Raw genomic sequence first — 13,000 nt, 5'->3', positions numbered from 1 at the left:
CCAAGAGCTCCTTAAATCCAGAAAATGATCCCAAAAATCCCCGGCTGGCTGGGTTGGGATGCCGGATTTGCTGGCCAAGGAATCATGGAATTGTTGAGGCTGGAAAAGTCCTCCGAGTCCAGCCATTCCCACCCCTGATCCGCATCTCCGAGCGGCACATCCCCACGGATTTGGATCCCTCGGGAATGGGGGCCCCACCCCAGGACCCGATGGCCTCTGAGGGCTTTTCCAACATCAACAATTCCATGAAGAGCTCCAAGCCATTCCCAGGTCCCATCCCAGGTGTCCCACAGTGTCCCAGCTGTCCCCCGGAGGTGGGGAATGTCGGATCCGGGGCTTCATCCGACCCCTTTTCCAATGAAATCCCAACCCCTCTGGCAGCGATCGGGCAGTTTATGGGATTCTCTGGAATTTACGGGAAACAGGCCCGGAGCCGGGCACGGATCCAAAGCCAGGCTTTGCCTTAAATCCCGGATTTCTGCAGGACCCTTCTCCAAGGACTTCCCGCCGAGCACAGGAGCCCTCGGTTCCTCGGGAATTGCATCCCAGGAATCCTGGGGTGGGGGTTTTAGGTGTGCAGGAGCCTCCTCATGGAAAATCCCAGGTTTAAACCTCGCCGGGAGCAGCTCCAAGTCCTTTTCCTCCTTGGTGTTTTCCCGTTTTTGATGGATTTTTCCTCAAAATGACCCCAGTTCAGGATTTTTTTCCTCATTTCCAAGTGGGAAAAATTATCCTGGGAAGCGAGGGCAGGCCCGCCCTCCCTGCTTTTCCATGGACAAGGTCGTGCAGGGAATACGCTCAGGAGGAAAGAGCAGGAAAAATCCAAGGTGGGGTCGGAATTTAGGGAAAATTTGAGGGGATAAGAGAAGACTCCTTCCGGAACATCCCCAGGGCGGAGTTTTCTGGGAATGTTCCTGGAGCCAGAACCGGATTCCACCTGGGAAAACGGGGACTGGGGGATTCTCCTGGGGCTTTTCCCAAGATTTTGGGACCCATCCATCCCTGCAGATCCATGGGAAGAGCTGAGGGTCTCTGTCACTGTGTCTGGGCCTACGTTTTGTGCCCAATCCCAAAAAAAAAAGATGGGAAAATGGCCTGGAACGCTTTGATGGTCGCTGGGGGAAGGCCCCGGGCGGGACGGAGCGGGAGAGGCTTCTCCCGAATTCCCGGGCTCTGTCCCAGCCCCGAGGCTCCTTCCAGGCTCTCCGGGAATTTGATCCCATTTTTGGGGATCTTCTCCAGCCCCGACACCTCAGGAGGTGAAGTCACCGAGTTATTCCCACCAGGAAATTCCTGGGAAGAGGGGAGAGTTGGGAAAAGGGGGGAGGAAGGAGATGGAGAAGCCGTGGCTGCCCCTGGATCCCTGGGAATGTCCCGGGAAAGGTCGGAGCACCCTGGGAAGAGCGGGAGGTGTCGGGGTTGGAATGGGGTGGGATTGAAGGTCCCTTCCCAGCCAAACCATTCCGGGATTCCCGGATCGCTGCTGCCCTCGGAGTGGTGACGGAAACCGGGACAAGTCGGGGATTTGGGATTTTAGGACGGGAATCCTTTTCCACATTCCACGATCCCAGGCTGCTGCAACCTTTCCTGGGACACTGCCAGGGATTCTCTGGGAATTCCAGCCCAGACGGGAATTCCTTCCCAAGATCCCAAAATCCCAAGCTCCCCTTTCCCACTGGAAGCCATTCCCTGGCTCCTGGCCCTCCAGCCCTTCCCCAAATTCCAGCTCTCCTGGAGCCCCTTTGGGATTGGGAAGCGGCTCCAAGGATTCCCTGGATCCTTCCCCGATCCAGCTGCACATTCCCAGCTCTCCCAGCCCTGGCATTGGATCCAGCCCCAACCCGACTCCTCTCTGGGAAGGAATTTTGGGATCCAGGGGCTTCACTGGGAATTTGGGGCTCCAGGAAGTGTCTCCCTTCCCTTTTCCATCCCCAAATTCCATAAAAATCCCTCGGGATGGATCCTGAGTGTCCTTGATCCCAGAATCCCGGAATGGTTTGGGTGGGATCCATGGATCTTCAATCCCATCCCATTCCAATCCCACCATCCCAGGCTGCTCCAGCCTTTCCTTGGACACTGCCAGGGATCCGGGGATTCTCTGGGAATTCCAGCCCAGCCGGGAATTCCTTCCCAAGATCCCAAAATCCCAAGCTCCCCTTTCCCACTGGAAGCCATTCCCTGGCTCCTGGCCCTCCAGCCCTTCCCCAAATTCCAGCTCTCCTGGAGCCCCTTTGGGATCGGGGAGCGGCTCCGAGGATTCCCTGGATCCTTCCCCGATCCAGCTGCACATTCCCAGCTCTCCCAGCCGGGATCCAGCAGATCTCCACGGCCTCCTCTGGAATTTCTCCTTCCCGAGTCAGGGTCCCGGAGCTGGAGCAGCTCCGCAGGTGGGGCCGTCCCCCTTTTCCTGCTGCCCCGACTTCGGGATCATCCCAGGACAAATCCGTTTCCCGGGATCGCTCCAACCTCTCCCCCGCCCCTCTTTGGGGACAAACCCACCCCAAGCCCGGAATTGCCGCTTCCCGATCCCGATTTCTGGATGTGAGGAGCAGGGGCTGCTGCAGCGTCCCGACCCCATCCCGAGCCGGGAGCCTGGCCCCATTCCCGGGCGTTTCCATCTGGATCCCATCAGCTCCAGGCCCTTTCCCCCATCCCACACATCCCGCGGGACCAATCCCGCTCGCCCGGAGCCTCCCAGGGCGAGGGCCGGAATTTCCTGCCCAGCTCTGCCTTTTTTGGGATCGTTTCGCCTCCCGTGTTTTCCCTTCTCCCGGATTTTCGGGTGTTGTTTGTTGTTCCCGGAGGCCGGAGCATCCCTGAGCTTTTCCTTGGGATCGGGCCAGGCAAATCCAAGTCTCCAGTCCCGCCTGGAAAAGCTGGGAATGAGGGAGGAGGAGGCTCCGGCAGAGCCAAGGAATGTCCGAGCTCGCTCGTTAGTGAGGTCATTAACGGGATATTAAAGCAGCTCTGGGATATTGGATCATTCCCGGGATATCCAAGGGGCGGGAATGTTTATCCAGCTGCTCCCGACCCCCTGGCGTCGCCCGTTTCCATGGATGCCGGCTTGGTGCTTCCGCAGGGATTTGGGAATGCCCATCCCTCGCCCCCAAATGAGGCGCTTTTAACCCCGAACGGGATTTTCCGCCCCCAAACCGGGAATTTCACCCCGAAATCCAGGCTTTTGCTGCCCTTGATGGGATCTGCAGTCAGGAATTCCGGGAGCACCTGGAATTCCTTCGCCTGCCCTCCGCCCGCAGGACGGGCTCCCGGGGGATTTCTGGGATTTCCCGATTTTGGGAAATCCCAAGAATTCCGGCTCTTCTCTCGGCAGGCGAGCGCGGCCCCAAGGGGGACAAGGGGGACAAGGGGGACCGAGGAGCTGCTGGTGGCACCGGTGAGTTCCCGCATCTTGGGGAGCTTTTTTGGGAATTGGGAGCCCGGGGAGGGGAAATTCCTGCTGCAAAGAGGAATTCCCCAGGCTGGGAAAACCATCCCGGGGTTCTCCTGCCCGGGCCAGGGGGAGCCGGAGCCGGGGAAGGTGGGAGGGACAGCGGGAACGGGAAAGGACCGGGAATGGCGGAGGGAGGAGGGCGGGAATGCCGGAGGTGTCCTCAAGTTGCTCCCTGGGGACATTCCCCATGGAATTCCAGGGATGTCACTCCTTGGGGACATTCCCCATGGAATTCCAGGGACACCCCAGCCTGGGGACATTCCCCATGGAATTCCAGGGACATCCAGTTTGGGGACATTCCCCATGGAATCCCAGGGATGTCGCTCCTTGGGGACATTCCCCCTGGAATTCCAAGGACATCCCAGCCTCGGGACATCCCAGCTTGGGGACATTCCCCGTGGAATTCCAGGGACACCCCAGCCTGGGGACATTCCCCATGGAATTCCAGGGATGTTGCTCCTTGGGGACATTCCCCATGCAATTCCAGGGACATCCAGTTTGGGGACATTCCCCCTGGCATTCCAGGGATGTCACTCCTTGGGGACATTCCCCATGCAATTCCAAGGACATCCCAGCCTCGGGACATCCCAGCCTGGGGATATTCCCCATGGAATTGCAGGGATGTTGCTCCTTGGGGACATTCCCCATGGAATTCCAGGGATGTCGCTCCTTGGGGACATTCCCCATGGAATTCCAAGGACATCCCAGCCTCGGGACATCCCAGCTTGGGGACATTCCCCATGGAATTCCAGGGATGTCGCTCCTTGGGGACATTCCCCCTGGCATTCCAAGGACATCCCTTGGGACCATGGATGGAACCATCCCTTGGAGATGGCGCCATGCCTGGGGATGTCACAACCCCTGCGGCTGTCACCATGGATGATGCCACCATGGCTGATGTCCCCATGGCCGCTGTCCCCACGGCCAACATCCCCACGGCCGCTGTCCCTGACGCGCTGTCCCCACGGCCGCTGTCCCCACGGCCGCTGTCCCCATGGCCGCTGTCCCCACGGCCGCTGTCCCCATGGCCGCTGTCCCCACGGCCGCTGTCCCCATGGCCGTTGTCCCCACGGCCGCTGTCCCCAAGGCCGACATCCCCATGGCCGCTGTCCCTGACGCGCTGTTCCCACGGCCGCTGTCCCCACGGCCGCTGTTCCCACGGCTGCTGTCCCTGATGCAGTGTCCCCATGGCCGCTGTCCCTGACACGGTGTCCCCATGGCCACTGTCCCCATGGCTGGTCTCCCCATGGCTGGTGTCCCCACGGCCGCTGTCCCTGACGCTGTCCCCATGGCCGGTGTCCCCACGGTCTCTGTCCCCACGGTCTCTGTCCCCACGGCCGCTGTCCCTGGCTCTGTCCCCACGGCCGCTGTCCCTGGCGCTGTCCCTGACACGCTGTCCTCACGGCCGCTGTCCCCACGGCCGCTGTCCCTGACACTGTCCCTGACACGGTGTCCCCATGGCCGCTGTCCCCACGGTCTCTGTCCCCACGGCCGCTGTCCCTGACGCTGTCCCTGGCTCTGTCCCCACGGTCTCTGTCCCCAGGGCCGCTGTCCCTGGCTCTTTCCCCATGGCCATTGTCCCCACGGTCTCTGTCCCCACGGTCTCTGTCCCTGGCGCTGTCCCCACGGTCGCTGTCCCTGGCGCTGTCCCCATGGCCATTGTCCCCACAGTCTCTGTCCCCACGGTCTCTGTCCCTGGCGCTGTCCCCACGGTCTCTGTCCCCACGGTCTCTGTCCCTGGCTCTGTCCCCATGGCCATTGTCCCCACGGTCTCTGTCCCTGGCGCTGTCCCCACGGTCTCTGTCCCCACGGTCTCTGTCCCCACGGTCTCTGTCCCCACGGTCTCTGTCCCTGGCGCTGTCCCCGGCGCAGCCCCGGCCGAGGGCTCGGTGCGGCTGGTGAACGGCTCGGGGGCGCACGAGGGGCGCCTGGAGATCTTCCACGAGCGCCGCTGGGGCTCGGTCTGCGACGACGGCTGGGACGGCCGCGACGGCGACGTGGCGTGCCGCATGCTCGGCTTCCCCGGCGCCGCCGACGTCTTCCGCATGGCGCGCTTCGGCCAAGGTGCGCAGCGCCGCGGGAGCGGGAGCGGGAACGGGAGCGGGATCGGGAGCGGGAACGGGATCGGGAGCGGGAGTGGCATTGGGAGCGGGAGCGGGATCGGGATCAGGATCGGGAACAGGAACGGGATCGGGAGCGGGATCGGGATCAGGATCGGGAGCGGGATGGGGATGGGGATGGGGATGGGGATGGGGATGGGGATGGGGATTGGGACCGGGATCGGGATTGGGACTGGGATCAGGATCGGGATCGGGATCGGGATCGGGATTGGGATGGGAATCGGGATTGGGATCGGGATTGGAATCGGGATTGGGATGGGGATCGGGATTGGGATCAGGAGCGGGATTGGGATGGGGATGGGGATGGGGATTGGGACCAGGATCGGGATCGAGATCGGGATCGGGATTGGGATCGGGATTGGGATGGGGATTGGGATCGGGAACGGAATCGGGATCGGGATCGGGATTGGAATCGGGATTGGGATGGGGATCGGGACGGGGATGGGGATCGGGATGGGGATGGGGATTGGGATGGGGATTGGGATCAGGATCGGGACCAGGACCAGGATCGGGATTGGGATCAGGAACAGGATCGGGATTGGGACTGGGATCAAGATCGGGACCGGGATCAGGACCGGGATCAGGATTGGGATCGGGATCAGGATCGGGATCGGGATTTAGATTGGGATTGGGATCGGGATCAGGACCAGGATCGGGATGGGGATAGGGATCGGGATTGGGATTGGGACCAGGTTTGGGATTGGGATCGGGACTGGGATCAGGATCGGGATCAGCATCGGGAGTGGGACCGGGATCAGGAACGTCACCATCCCGAGGAACCCACGGGGAACCGGGACCTTCCCGACCCCGCTGGAGCTCCGGGAGATGTTCCCCGGGACGGGGATTCGGGATTTGGGGTCTGGGGGATGGGGGTGGGATGGATGATCCCGGGGATCCCGTGCCGGGATGGAGATCCCGTAATTCCTCGGAGCTCCGGCCTCTGGGAGCGCGGCCGGAACCTTCCGGAGCTGCTGTCCCTCATTCCCGCCTCAGGAGACCTCGGGATGTGTCCTCCCCCCACGGCTCCATCCGTCTGTCCTGGGACACTGCCCGGGATCCAGGGATTCTCTGGGAATTCCGGCCCAGCCGGGAATTCCGTCCCAAATCCCACCCCAGGCTCCCCTTTCCAGGGAATTCCCTCCATTCCCGGCTCTGCCAACCCGGGATTGGATCCATCCCCATTCCGACTCCTCCTGGAGAAGGAATTTCAGGATCCAGGGGTTTCACTGGGAATTCAGGACTCCAGGAAGTTTCTCCCTTCCCTTTTCCATCCCCAAATTCCATAAAAATCCCTCGGGATGGATCCTGAGTGTCCTTGATCCCAGAATTCCGGAATGGTTTGGGATGGCATCCATGGACCTTCCATCCCATCCCATTCCAACCCCAATCCCAGGGTGATCCCACCTGTCCTGGGACACTGCCAGGGATCCAGGGATTCTCTGGGAATTCCAGCCCAGCCGGGAATTCCTTCTCAAGATCCCAAAATCCCAAGCTCCCCTTTCCCACTGGAAGCCATTCCCTGGCTCCTGGCCCTCCAGCCCTTCCCCAAATTCCAGCTCTCCTGGAGCCCCTTTGGGATCGGGAAGCGGCTCCAAGGATTCCCTGGATCCTTCCCCGATCCAGCTGCACATTCCCAGCTCTCCCAGCCCTGGAGCATTCCGGGGTCTCCAGGGCCAGATGGATCCCTGGATATTCTGTGGATATTCCGTGGATATTCCAGATCCCTCGGCCCTGTGGGATCCCAGGAATTCCAGCCCTGTGGGATCCATGGCATTCCATAGCTATGGAATCCCAGGAATTCCCTTCGTGTGGGATCCCTGGAATTCCGTGGTGTCCATGTGGGATCCCGGAATTCCATTCCTTTGGGATCCCGGAATTCCATGGTGTCCGTGTGGGAACCATGGAATTCCCTCCATGCTGGATCCCAGAGCTCTGTGGTGTCCATGTGGGATCCCAGAATTCCATTCCTTTGGGATCCCCGAACCCGGCGGTGTCCGTGCGGGATCCCATGGAGTTCCATCCCTTTGGGATCCCGGAACCCTGCGGTGTCCGTGCGGGATCCCATGGAATTCCATCCCTTTGGGATCCCGGAACCCCGCGGTGTCCATGGGGGATCCCATGGAATTCCATCCCTTTGGGATCCTGGAGCTCTGCAGTGTCCGTGTGGGATCCCGGAATTCCATTCCTTTGGGATCCCGGAACCCGGCGGTGTCCGTGTGGGATCCCGGAATTCCATCCCTTTGGGATCCCGGAACCCGGTGGTGTCCGTGTGGGATCCCATGGAATTCCATCCATTTGGGATCCCGCAACCCCGCGGTGTCCGTGTGGAATCCCGGAACCCCGCAGTGTCCATTTGGGATCCCATGGAATTCCATTCCTTTGGGATCCTGGAACCCGGCGGTGTCCGTGTGGGATCCCAGAACCCCGCGGTGTCCGTGTGGGATCCCGGAATTCCATTCCTTTGGGATCCCGGAACCCCGCGGTGTCCATGTGGGATCCCAGAATTCCATCCCTTTGGGATCCCGGAACCCCGCGGTGTCCGTGTGGGATCCCGGAATTCCCTCCCTTTGGGATCCCGGAACTCCGCGGTGTCCGTGCGGGATCCCGGAATTCCCTCCCTTTGGGATCCCGGAACTCCGCGGTGTCCGTGTGGGATCCCAGAATTCCATCCCTTTGGGATCCCGGAACCCCGCGGTGTCCGTGTGGGATCCCGGAATTCCCTCCCTTTGGGATCCCGGAACCCCGCGGTGTCCGTGTGGGATCCCGGAATTCCATTCCTTTGGGATCCTGGAACCCGGCGGTGTCCGTGTGGGATCCCGGAATTCCATCCCTTTGGGATCCCGGAACTCCGCTGTGTCCGTGCGGGATCCCATGGAATTCCCTCCCTTTGGGATCCCGGAATTCCGCGGTGTCCATGTGGGATCCCGGAATTCCATCCCTTTGGGATCCCGGAACCCCGCGGTGTCCGTGCGGGATCCCATGGAATTCCCTCCCTTTGGGATCCCGGAACTCCGCGGTGTCCGTGTGGGATCCCGGAATTCCCTCCCTTTGGGATCCCGGAATTCCGCGGTGTCCGTGTGTCCGCAGGCTCCGGGAAGATCTGGATGGACGACGTCTCCTGCTCGGGCTCCGAGGAGTCCCTGGAGCTCTGCGGCTTCTCGGGATGGGGCCGCACCAACTGCGGCCACGCCGAGGACGCCGGCGTGCGCTGCCGGATGGACTGACCCCAAAACACACAGGGCTGACCCTAAAACGGGACTGACCCCAAAACAGGGACTGACCCCAAAAACAGGGACCGACCCTAAAACGGGACTGACCCCAAAACAGGGACTGACCCCCAAAACAGGGACCGACCCTAAAACGGGACTGACCCCAAAACAGGGACTGACCCCAAAAACAGGGACCGACCCTAAAACGGGACTGACCCCAAAACAGGGACTGACCCCCAAAACAGGGACCGACCCTAAAACGGGACTGACCCCAAAACAGGGACTGACCCCAAAACACACAGGGCTGACCCCAAAGACACCCCAAAAACAGGGACTGACCCCAAAATAGGGACCGACCCTAAAACGGGACTGACCCCAAAACAGGGACTGACCCCAAAACACACAGGGCTGACCCCAAAGACACCCCAAAAACAGGGACCGACCCTAAAACGGGACTGACCCCAAAACAGGGACTGACCCCAAAACACACAGGGACCAACCCTAAAACGGGACTGACCCCAAAACAGGGACTGACCCCAAAACACACAGGGCTGACCCCAAAGACACCCCAAAAACAGGGACTGACCCCAAAACACACAGGGCTGACCCTAAAACGGGACTGACCCCAAAACACACAGGGCTGACCCCAAAACACACAGGGCTGACCCTAAAACGGGACTGACCCCAAAACACACAGGGACCGACCCTAAAACGGGACTGACCCCAAAGCAGGGACTGACCCTAAAACGGGACTGACCCCAAAAACAGGGACTGACCCTAAAATGGGGACTGACCCCAAAACAGGGACTGACCCCAAAACAGGGGCTGACCCCAAAACTGGGACTGACCCCAAAAGGGACTGACCCCAAAACAGGGACTGACCCCAAAACAGGGACTGACCCCAAAAGGGACTGACCCCAAAACAGGGACTGACCCCAAAACAGGGGCTGACCCCAAAACTGGGACTGACCCCAAAAGGGACTGACCCCAAAACAGGGACTGACCCCAAAACAGGGACTGACCCCAAAAGGGACTGACCCCAAAAACAGGGACTGACCCCAAAACTGGGACTGACCCCAAAAACAGGGACTGACCCCAAAACAGGGACTGACCCCACAACAGGGGCTGACCCCAAAACAGGGACTGACCCCAAAAGGGACTGACTCCAAAACAGGGGCTGGCCCCAAAACAGGGACTGACCCCAAAAACAGGGACTGACCCCAAAACAGGGGCTGACCCCAAAACTGGGACTGACCCCAAAAACAGGGACTGACCCCAAAACAGGGACCGACCCCAAAACATGGACTGACCCCAAAACAGGGACTGACCCCAAAAACAGGGACTGACCCCAAAACATGGACTGACCCCAAAATAGGGACTGACCCCAAAGCCACCCCAAAACAGGGACTGACCCCAAAAACAGGGACTGACCCCAAAACAGGGTCTGGCCCCAAAATAGGGTCTGGCCCCAAAATAGGGACTGACCCCAAATCCATCCCAAAAACAGGGACTGACCCCAAAACAGGGTCTGGCCCCAAAATAGGGACTGACCCCAAAGCCACCCCAAAAATAGGGACTGACCCCAAAGCCACCGAAAACCAGGGACTGATCCCAAATCCACCCCAATGGGACTGACCCCGAAACGGAAACCCCAAATCCACCCTAAAAGGGACTGACCCCAAAAATAGGGACTGACCCCAAAATAGGGACTGACCCCAAAATACGGACTGACCCCAAAGCCACCCCAGAAGCAGGGACTGACCCCAAAAATAGGGACTGACCCCAAAAATAGGGACCGACCCCAAAGCCACCCAAAAACAGGGACTGATCCCAAATCCACCCCAATGGGACCGACCCCGAAAGGGAAACCCCAAATCCACCCTAAAAGGGACTGACCCCAAAAGGGACTGACCCCAAAAATAGGGACTGACCCCAAAAAATAGGGACTGGCTCCAAAGGGAAATCCCAAATCCATCCCAAAGGGGAAACCCCAAACCCACCCCAAAGGGGAAACCCCAAATCCACCCCAAACTGGAAACCCCAAACCCACCCCAAAGGGGAAAATCCCAAAGGGGAAACCCCAAACCCACCCCAAAGGGGAAACCCCAAATCCACCCCAAACTGGAAACCCCAAACCCACCCCAAAGGGGAAAATCCCAAAGGGGAAACCCCAAACCCACCCCAAGGGTCAGGGAATGGGATCGTTCCCAGAGAAATAAAGGATTTGTTCTTCTCCGGGTGGGGTTTATGGGGTTTTATGGGGTTTTATGGGGTTTTATGGGGTTTTATGGGATTTATGGGGTTTGCGGGGTTTATGGCGTCTATGGGGTCTATGGGATTTATGTGGGTTTTGGGTTTTAATGGGGTTAATGGGATTTAGGGGGGTATATGGTATTTATGGGGTTTGGGGGAATTTACGGGGTTTAGGGGGTTCGTGGGATCTGTGGGGGTTTATGGGGATTTGTGGGGTCTATGGGATTTATGGGGTTTAAGGAATTTTATGGGGTTTATGGGGTTTATGGGGTTTATGAGGTTTTTGGGGTTTGGGGGATTGATGGGGTTTATGGGATTTGTGGGGTTTCTGGGGTTTGAGGGGATTTATGGGGTCTATGGGATTTATGGGGTTTAAGGAATTTTATGGAGTTTATGGGGTTAATGGATCCGTGGGGTTTATGGGATTTATGGAGTTTATGGGGTCTATGGGATTTTATGGGATTTATGGGGTTTGCGGGGTTTATGGGGTTTATGGGGATTTATGGGGTTCTATGGGATTTATGGTGTTTTATGGGATTTATGGGATTTATGGGGTTTATGGGGTTTATTGGATTTGTGGGGTCTATGGGATTTTATGGGGTTTATGGGGTCTATAGGGTCTATGGGGTCTATGGGGTTTATGGGGTCAATGGGGTTTATAGGGTCTATGGGGTCTATGGGGTCTATGGGGTTTATGGGGTTTGTGTGGTTTACGGGGTTTTCATAGGGCTTATGGGATTTATGGGGTTTATGTGATTTATGGGATTTGTGGGGTTTTATGAAGGTTTTGGATTTTAAGGGGGTTTGTGGGGTTTATAGGCTTTTATGGGGGTTTTGGCGTTTTATGGGGTTTTTATGGGGTTTATGGGATTTATGGGGATTTATGGGGTTTTGGGGGTTTATGGGGATTATGGGGTTTATGGGATTTATAGGACTTGTGGGGTTTTATGAGGGTTTTGGATTTCAAGGGGGTTTGTGCAGTTTTAATGGGGTTTATGGTGTTTATGGGGTCTATGGGGTCTGTGGGGTTTATGGGCTTTTGTGGGGTTTATGGGCTTTTATGGGGTTTCAATGGGGTTTTGGGGGTTTATGGGATTTATGGGGTTTATGGGATTTATAGGACTTGTGGGGTTTTATGAGGGTTTTGGATTTTAAGGGGGTTTGTGCAGTTTTAATGGGGTTTATGGGGTTTTATGGGGTCAATGGTGTTTATGGGGTCTATAGGGTTTATGGGGTTTTAATGGGGTTTATGGGGTTTATGGGGATTTATGGGGTTTGGAGGGTTTATGGGGTCTATGGGGTTTATAGGGTCTATGGGGTTTATGGGATTTATGGGGTTTATGGGATTTATGGGGTTTTATGGGGTTTCAATGGGGTTTTGGGGGTTTATGGGATTTATAGGACTTGTGGGGTTTTATGAGGGTTTTGGATTTTAAGGGGGTTTGTGCAGTTTTAATGGGGTTTATGGTGTTTATGGGGTCTATAGGGTTGATGGGGTTTTAATGGGGTTTATGGGGTTTATGGGGTTTGGGGGTTTATGGGGTTTTAATAGGGTTTATAGAGTCTATGGTGTTTTTGGGGTTTATGGAGTCTATGGGGTCTATGGGATTTATGGGGTGTTTGGGTTTATGAAGTTTTATAGGGTCTATGGGGTTTATAGGATTTGTGGGCTTTATGGGTTCTATAGGATTTATGGGGTTTATGGGGTTTATGGGGTTTTATAGGATTTGTGGGGTTTATGGGGTCTATGGGGTTTATGGGGTGTTTGGGGGTGTATAGGGTTTATGGGATTTATGGGATTTTTGGGATTTATGGGCTTTATGGGCTTTTATAGGGTTTACGGGGTTTATGGGGATTTATAGGGTTTATGGGTTCTATGGGATTTGTGGGGTTTATGGGGTCTATGGGGTTTGTGGGGTTTGTGGGGTTTATGGGGATTCGTGGGATTTTTGGGGTTTATGGAGGTT

At 57.6% G+C, this 13,000-nt stretch overlaps 2 protein-coding genes across 3 annotated transcripts in view; one reads left to right on the top strand and one right to left on the bottom strand.

The window, feature by feature from the left end:
• The window catches only part of SCARA5 (scavenger receptor class A member 5), a 42,198-nt gene extending 33,315 nt beyond the window's left edge, over positions 1-8,883 (top strand). For both annotated transcript variants that reach the window (XM_053969213.1, XM_053969212.1), the window contains 3 exons: positions 3,332-3,394; positions 5,324-5,515; positions 8,659-8,883. In XM_053969213.1, coding sequence (XP_053825188.1) covers positions 3,332-3,394; positions 5,324-5,515; positions 8,659-8,795 — 392 coding nt within the window. In that variant the 3' untranslated portion in view covers positions 8,796-8,883. The remainder of the gene's footprint in view (positions 1-3,331; positions 3,395-5,323; positions 5,516-8,658) is intronic.
• Positions 8,884-9,024: 141 nt separating this feature from the next.
• Positions 9,025-10,276, bottom strand: LOC128802649 (uncharacterized). The gene is made up of 3 exons (XM_053969206.1): positions 9,815-10,276; positions 9,593-9,739; positions 9,025-9,447 (listed from the first exon to the last, which is right to left on the bottom strand). The coding sequence occupies exons 1-3, from the start codon at positions 10,274-10,276 to the stop codon at positions 9,139-9,141; spliced, it is 918 nt and encodes a 305-aa protein (XP_053825181.1). The 3' UTR covers positions 9,025-9,138.
• Positions 10,277-13,000: the final 2,724 nt, after the last annotated feature.

This window comes from Vidua macroura, unplaced genomic scaffold (assembly GCF_024509145.1).
Source record: "Vidua macroura isolate BioBank_ID:100142 unplaced genomic scaffold, ASM2450914v1 whyUn_scaffold_135, whole genome shotgun sequence".
NCBI classification, from domain to species: domain Eukaryota; kingdom Metazoa; phylum Chordata; class Aves; order Passeriformes; family Viduidae; genus Vidua; species Vidua macroura.
The sequence above is the reverse complement of the archived record's forward strand: the minus strand, read 5'-3'. Positions and strand labels throughout refer to the sequence as shown.

Excerpts from the sequence above, each read along its gene's own strand:
- LOC128802649 (XM_053969206.1), bottom strand. The coding sequence starts at position 10,276 with ATGGATTTGGGGTCAGTCCCTATTTTGGGGCCAGACCCTATTTTGGGG. Across the intron at positions 9,740-9,814 it reads AGTCCCTGTTTTTGGGGTCA|TTTTGGGGTCAGCCCCTGTT; the intron begins GTCCCTTTTGGG and ends GGTCAGTCCCAG. Across the intron at positions 9,448-9,592 it reads GGGTCAGCCCCTGTTTTGGG|GGTCAGCCCTGTGTGTTTTG; the intron begins GTCAGTCCCTGT and ends GTCCCGTTTTAG.